Here is an 8,101-nt window from a genome sequence, read left to right on the forward strand (position 1 = left end):
TTCCAGGACAGCCAAGGGTATACAGAGAAACCCTGTCTCAAAAAAAACAACAACAAAAAAAAAACACCAACAAAAATCAAAAAGCAAAAAAATGTACAAGTTAGAAAGGGATATGTGCTTACCAAGACCACATTAAGAACACAGACTTGAGGGGTCAATGACTCTCCTTGTCTCTCTTCCTTATGTGACCACATTGAATAAATCTCCTTTTCCTGTTTCCATTTTTAATTAGCTCTCATTGGCTTATTGAAGGCAGGTAGCCAGACCTGACGTGGGGTACAGGTTGTCTCCCCCAAGTTTGGTACCATTATTGTGGTATCTGCAGTGCAGGATGTCCTTGTGGCTTTCATTTGTATTTCTCCAGTGACTAATGCTTCTGAGTGCCCTTCTCCATGCATACGGAATACAACTATCTCTTGGAAGAAAGTGTTCAAACTCTCTGCCCATCTATAGACACACACATACAGAGAGAGAGAGAGAGAGAGAGAGAGAGAGAGAGAGAGAGAGAGAGAGAGAGAGATTATATCTGTCAGGTATATAAGATTCATTAATATTTTCTCCAATTATGTGAGCTACCTTTTCTTTCCTTTATAGTGCCCTTTGTAAAACAAACATTTCATTTCTGATAAAGTTCAATCTACTTTGTTTTTCTTTTCCTACCTTTGTCTTGGGCAGCACATCTAAGGAGCTATTGTCCCAACCAAGGCCAGGAAGATGACACATTTCCTACATGTTTTCTAGTTTTACATTTAGATTCAAGCTTGGTCCATCAAGAGTTAAGGTTTATGGCAGGACCTCATTCTTTTGCATACGAATATCCAATTATTAACAACATGAAAAACATTGTTCTCCCCCCCCCCCATTGAACTCTTTTGTTCCCTTCCTTAAAACAGCAGTTGGCTGGGGTCAGGTTACATGACTCAGTGGTACAGCACTTACCCAGCATGTTCAAACCCTGGGTGTAAGTCTATAAACCAGAAACTACTGAGTAAGTCATCTACTCAAACGCAGGACTTACTTCTTCTGCATTGACCTGTGTGGCCTCTCATAGGCCGTTACCACCCTTGTCCCATTGTAACTTTGTAGTGAGTTTTAAAATCACAGAGTGTGAATACTGCTTTGTTTTGCTTTTCCCAGACCATTTTGGCTGTTCTGGGTAGTTGCCATTTTCACTGTATAAACCTTACACCCCTCTTGTTAACTCTATTCAGGTGAGCAACCTTAACGTTTACTGGTGACTCCCTACAGCCAGTTGAAACCTGTTGTACAATCTTAGTAGTTTTTAAACAACTTATTATTAGGGGTTGTCTTAGTCAATGTTCTATTGCTGTGAGGAGACACCATGACCATGGCAACTCTTACAGTTTCAGAGGTCTAGCCTAGTATCTTCACCGCAGGGAGCAAGGCTTCACAGAGGTGCTGGAGAGTAGCTGAGAGTTTTACATCTGGATTGGCAGGCAGTAGGGAAAAAGAGACAATGGGCCTGGTTTGAGCATCTGAAACCTCAAAGCCTACCCCCAGTGTCACACTTCCTTCAACAAGGCCACACCCCCTAATCCAGGTCAAAGAAGCACCACTCCCTAATGGCCAAACATTTAACTGTGTAAGACTATGGGGCCATTCCTATTCAAACCGCCACAGGGACAGCCTATGGTAGTGCATGTCTTTAATCTCCCCCACAACAAGTAGATGTCTGGGAGCTCAAGGCCAGCCAGGGTTATAAAATAAGATCCTATCTCAAAAATTAATTAATTTAATTTACTATTGGACTTTTAACAGAAGAATTTCTATTGGTTCACTTATATTTTTAAAATATTTCTGTCTCTTTATTATTACTCCTTATTTGCTCAGACCCAATGTTACATACCTTCTTTAACTCTTTAGACACAATTCCTAACTCTTTAAATACACTAATATATTATCTACTAAATTCAATAACTGGATTCATCAAGTACAGTTTCTGTTTACTGCTAAATTTTTCCTTCTTTCTGGACCATTTTTTTTTTTTTTGTATGTATGTACTATAGTTTTGTTTGTTTGGTTTTGGTTTTGTTGTGTTGTGTTTTGTTCTGTTTTGTTTTGTTTTCCCAGTGCTGAGACTCAAACTCGAGGTCTTGTGTAAATTAGACATACATTCTATCAGTGAGCTACATTCCCAGCCCTCACCTTGGAACTCTCTGTTGAAGATTGAACATTCAAAACCTGTGATGTGTCAACTCTAAACTCTAGACTTCCTCCACCCTCTGCAGCTGTTGTCAGCTGTTGCTGCTGTCGCTATTGGCTCCTGAGTTTCTTGAACTGATTCTATGGGACTCAGTTCCTTAGCATGTGTGGCCCCCTTGTCTCGGTTTAGTTAACTTAGGTGTGGTCTAGTGAACAGACAGAAGAAATTCCCTTCAGTCTTTTAAACGAGACTCCCCCTCAGGCTTCTCTGAATGCTTCCCTCCCTCTGTATTTGGGGTATGGCCTCTGTGGCCAGCCAGGCAGTTTTATGACTGTAACCTTAGCCTCCTCTTCCTGTTTGTGAGAGTCTCAACATGTGTCAAAGGTGAGAGGGATGTTCTCTGCGCTTTCCTAGTCACGTGTTATGCACACAACCTAGCTTCCCAGGGATTTGTTGCAGCATTCAAAACTCTTTTATATAGTTTTTCAATCTCTTGGTCCCACATAGAGTCACTGCCTGGTGACAATGCTTAAAATTCCCACTGACTATCTTCGACCAACACACTATTAATAACACATACAGAAAGTTCAGAATCCAGTCAAAATCATTGATTATAAATTCTAAGAAAGCAACTTTACAAACAGATTCCAGGAAGGTCACACAGACCATTCTGAGAGACGCAACCATTTTGGGAGATTTCTCACCTTGATCCTTCCCATAGCTACAGTTTTCCTGTCTCCACAGTTGCTGTAGTAGATTTGTCAATTTCTGTGGCCACCATGCAGATGAGGTTAGAGAGTGGGTCTAGACAAGCTAAGAAGCTACTGTCACTGTTTCCAATGACACTCAGCCACTCTTTTTCTTTAACTATGTTTCCTGATTATTTGAAAACCTTTGGTTAATCCCTAAAGGTTTCTAAAAAGCAGATTTTGACCACTATTGTGGATAATCCCACTGCTAATATTAAACGGATTTTCCAGAGTTCCTCAACCCAAGACCCTATGTTTCTCTTAAAGGGACACTTAAAAATATTACTGTGATTCAGGTCCAATAAATGCTTCAGCAGGTAAAGGGTGTTTGCCACCAAGCTTGATGACCTAAGTTCAAGTCCCAGAACCCACATGGAGGAAGGAAAGAACCAATTCCCATGAGTTCTCCTTTGATCTACAAACACATACACACACACACACACACACACACACACATACACACACACATGCACACACATACACATGCACACACACACTGGGGGGGGCACATACACAAATTAACTAAAAATTTAAAAGCTATTGCCTTGGTTCAATAGTATTTTTATTTCTTTTCTATTTACAAAGTAGCCTACTTCTCCCTCATCTCCTTCAGTGGATAAATTATAAAATTTTAGGAGGGACTGGGATATGAAAAAATTATTTCCCAACTTTTAAAAATCATTTCCCTGCACTCTGGTACCATGGAGGGAAGTTTCAGGAACAATATGGACCTAAATGTTTCTTTCCAAATAAATACATAAAAAGAGAAGTGCTGCAAATGTGTCTCTATCGGAAGCTCTGGATTCAGTCACCAGTGCCAGTTTCAACTGGTTGTGATGGTGCACCATTGTAATCCCAAACATTGGGATGTTGAAGCTGGAGGAACAGAAATTCAAGGTTGTAGCTATGACTCAATGGTTAAGAGCTAAACTGCCCTTATAGAGGACAGGAGGTCCATTCTCAGAACCATGCCATAAATGTTGATAGTTCTAGGAAATCTGATGCCTCTGGCCTTCCAGGGCAACTGCTCTCCAATGTGAATGCCACACCCACCCACACAAATGTGGAGCAAAGAAATAAAATAAATCTTGAGTGTGGTTGTATACACCTTTAATCCTAGTATTCAGGAAGCAGAGGCAGGCAGATCTCAGGGTTAGAGGGCAGCCTGGTCTACATGGCATGTTTCAGGCCAGCCAAGGCTACATAGTGAGAACCTGGCTCAAAAATTTTATATATATATATATATATATATATATATATATGAATTCAAGGTTCTCCAAATGTACAGAGTACTAACTCAAGCCTGGAGTGCATGCAACCCTCTGTCTAAAGAATAAATAAATGGGGCAGGTGTCCAGGCTGTGACTGAAGACATTTGCCAATAAATCTAACAGCCTGAGTTCGATCCTGAAGGCCCCATGTAATGGAAGGAAAGAAAGGACTCCTGAAAGTAGTTGTTCTCTGACTTCCTGCTACACACACATACACACACACACACACACACACACACACACACACACTGGCCTCTGCAACCTCCTCCCATCTCCCTGACCCCCACACAAAATCAACAAATGTAATTTAAAAATAGGTAAATAAATTTCCAGTCTTTCCAGCTCTAGGCTAGTCATGAGTTGAGGAGGAAACTGGAGGCGCATCAGAAACGGCTCTGCAATGTTCTGAGATAAAAAGGGCACCCAAGACTGAGTGTCTGTCAGGAAAGCTCGCCTCCCAAGCAGACCACCTACGTGGTAATTACTCAACTGTGAACTTCCACTTATTTAGGACTTCCACTTATTTAGGGCGCGGTTAGCACTCCTCACCAGCCTTTCCCACTTCTTCAGCTAGCAGGTGCTGAGACGGGGGTCCGTGTCAAATAATTTGGCTAGTCCTCTTCTTGAGCGAAACTGGAATTGGTAGAGAGATCGTCGGTCACAAAAGTGGAGGCTGGGTGATTCATCCAGGTGATGTCTTGAGCCAAATTCCAGAAGGCAATGTTTTCAGGAGGGAGGGAGGGTGATTTGCATGCATGACCTCACCCAGAAGCGCCAGCCCCAGAGCATATAAACAGGAGCCTGTCACACCTAGTCTTAACTACTGCCAGGCCCTGCAACCCAAACAGACCGGGACCATGCCAGCGCTCCGCTCCTTGCTTCCACGCCTGGGACTGTTCCTGTGCCTGGCACTGCACTTATCCCCTTCCCTCTCTGCCAGTGATAATGGGTCCTGCGTGGTCATTGATCAAATCATCACCTCCGACAGTTTGGAAATCAACACGACGGCTAACCTCTCTGGTGGGGATGTAACCTATACAGGTATGTCAAAGGCGCTCATTCCGCGGCCCCTTTGTTCTCGGTGGAGCGTGAACCAGGCTCTCCGACGTTCGTTCTGTCTGTGTGTGGACAGGATGGAAAGTGGGGAGCAGTGATTGATAGGTGGTGGCGTGGATCCGGAGGACTTTTTCTCTAGTTTCCTGTCTGTAGCTAAATCGCAGGTGGGGTAAACTGAGCCCCAGGCAGATTACACCCCGGCAAGATAAGGCTGCATTTAAGCGGACATTGTGTTATTTTTGAGAGAATTCATTGCAGTCTACTGTCCTTTTACAGCCCCTTGACAGAATGACTGTACCCTGCGGGACGCCAGGAAGGATGACTTGTGCTTGCTTAGTGTATGGGAAAAGCCAGCTTAAGCTAGAGGAAGATATCAATAGCCCACCTGATATGTGGGGGGGGGGGGTCCCTGAAAGGCAGAGATGCTACCTGACTTGCTGGGGACCCCTTGCCAGCAGGGAGCAGAAGCTCTTTGAGTCCTGGTTGTTCAATCTTAATCTAATTTTTTTCCTTAGAAGTATCTGGAAAGTATTTCATAACTTTCCCTTATGGGATTCAACAAACCTACAAGTTAAAAACACGCTTTCTAATTAGTCAAACCTGTTAGTCAAGAAATATGTTTTCCTACCAAGCTTTATATATCTAGTTGGTTTTTTTAAAGCAACTTCAGTTGATTTTTAATTTTTATTATTATTATTATAGTGTGTCACCCTTATGGTGTGTGTATGTGTGTGCAGACAGTCACGCGCATGTCCCCGCACTCTTGCGCAGGCCAGAAGGAGTTGTGGAGTTGCTTCTCTCCCTCCACGACCATGTGGGTCTGAGACTTGAACTCAGGTCACCAGGTTTTCACTGCAAGTGCTCACCGAGCCCTCTCATCTGCCCGCTCTCACGCCCCAGCCAGAGTGCTGTGGGAACGGAGGCACTCTATGTACATCTGCTTTATAATGCTAACATGACTTACTATGTGCTGGATTTCCATCTCAGGGGAAATGCTATTAGTAACCTTCATTGTCCAGGGAAGAAAGAAAGCATACAGAATTCAAATTTTTACCCAAGGTCACTAGAACACAACAGAACTAATATTTGAGCCTAAGGAACTTAGCCAAAATCCAGCCAGCCTTCTTAGCTCCTATGCCACCCTTAGTCTAAGCAAACTTTGCAGAGGTCACTATGGTGACTGCCCCATGACCTGCAGAGTCCCAGCCTGGGAGGTGAGCCACCGCACCAGACCTCCCCACTCTGCTGCTTGTCTCTCTCCTGTTTCCTGGCAACGGTCACTAAGCAAATGCTCCTGCTGTAACAGGACTATGTCCCATCCCCTTGGGAAGTGGGTCTTTTCATATCAGAGCAGGGAAGATAAGTCTGTAATTCAAGATGAACACTAGGTGAGTGTGTGTATGAATCCATTACTGCCAGAGCGATCGCAGGCCCCTGATGTAAGATGGCACAGCAGGAGACAGACGGGGCCTGCTGCTGAAATGAGAGAAAGAGAAGTCTACTAGAGAGAGATAAGATGAAGACGTGGGAGACTTTCTGAAAGGAGGGAGGCAGGAAGGAGAAAACACAAGACAATTGGGGAAAGATGGGGGAAGGGCAACCGCAAAAGTCCCAGTAGCTTCGGGAAAGAGACAGACCTCAGCTTCCTTGAGTGCCTGAGCTAGCTCTGCTCTTTGTCAGATTCCATTTCAATCCAAAATGCGTTTGTACTCCGAGGCAAATCTGACTCGTTCTTTAAGTTGAGGGTCAAAAATCCTCTGTCTATGGCGGTGAGAAGGACCAAATTCCACCCCTACAGTTACAAAGAAGGCTTTGCAAATACCTTTACGGAGTGCAGTGGCCCCTCGACTCAGGCTTTCTGTAGACAGCCACCTTTCCTTGCTTTGGTTTGAGATCCTTTACCATTTCAGCATAGTGTCAATGCTAGCAAACCACGAATAAATGGCTTGGCAGACCCTAGAGACAGCACAGCTCAGACAGCGTCTCAGAGGGCTCACCCCAGCCCCACCCTTACCCCTCAGACCTGTAAGAAAGAGGCCTGAGGCACTGCTAAGTCAACCTCTGCCCCGGTTGCTCACTTCTCTGGACAAGGATGTCAATACTACTTCCTCAACTCTCCAGCTTCTAGAACAGTGAGTTCCACTGGATAAAGGGCTGTTTGTTTTTTAAGTGCTAGAAACAGAAGCCAAGGCTTCAAGCACACTGGACAAATGCTCTATTACTAAGCTACAGTTCACCCCAGCCCCGAAGCAGGGCATTAGAATCAATCAAAAGTAGCTGTTTGGTGCCAAACACTGGGCTGCCTGGATGCTGACTGATGAAACCATAAAATATAATTAAGTATTCACTCCTGTAGAAAGGGTGTGAATGTTTCAGATATGAGGAGCAAAGAGGGTAAGTTAGTCCAGAGGCGGGGATGTGAGCGAGATCTGGGTGTGGAAGTGGGTATGGGATGGATGCTGACAGGGAAGGAAGGTTCCAGACAGGCTCCAAGTGTGAACAAACGCCAGGCCCAGGTGTGGGTCACATAGGAGCCAGGTGCATTTGCAGAACAGCTGGGGGCGAGGGTGGGGGAGGTGGGAGACAGCAGCTGTCCCTGGAGTAGGAGGAGGCCGGAGGAGAGAGGCTGGACTCTTGGGTTCCTGAAAGTGTGCTGGGTGCTATCACTGACAGGGAAAAGACAGGAATGAGAAGGCAGGAGGGTTTAGATTCTCTAGGTGGAGGGGCATACATCCCACGGAACAGGTTATATGCGAGAGTCAGGTCTGACCGCCAGCGAATGCTCAAGGTATCCAACCAAGGGCGACTGAGGTCACAGATCCAGAGACCCTAAGTACAAGGAAGGGAGGGAGGGAGGGAGG

At 44.7% G+C, this 8,101-nt stretch overlaps 1 protein-coding gene and 1 long non-coding RNA gene across 2 annotated transcripts in view; one reads left to right on the plus strand and one right to left on the minus strand.

Moving 5' to 3' along the window:
- The window catches only part of LOC110328616, a 19,725-nt gene that overhangs the window by 3,805 nt on the left and 7,819 nt on the right, over positions 1–8,101 (minus strand). The window lies entirely within an intron of this gene.
- Plet1 (placenta expressed transcript 1) overlaps positions 5,010–8,101 on the plus strand; it is an 11,246-nt gene continuing 8,154 nt past the window's right edge. The window contains exon 1 of the mRNA XM_021208039.1: positions 5,010–5,225. Coding sequence (XP_021063698.1) covers positions 5,042–5,225 — 184 coding nt within the window. The 5' untranslated portion in view covers positions 5,010–5,041. The remainder of the gene's footprint in view (positions 5,226–8,101) is intronic.

The sequence above is a fragment of the Mus pahari genome, chromosome 10 (genome assembly GCF_900095145.1).
Source record: "Mus pahari chromosome 10, PAHARI_EIJ_v1.1, whole genome shotgun sequence".
NCBI lineage: Eukaryota > Metazoa > Chordata > Mammalia > Rodentia > Muridae > Mus > Mus pahari.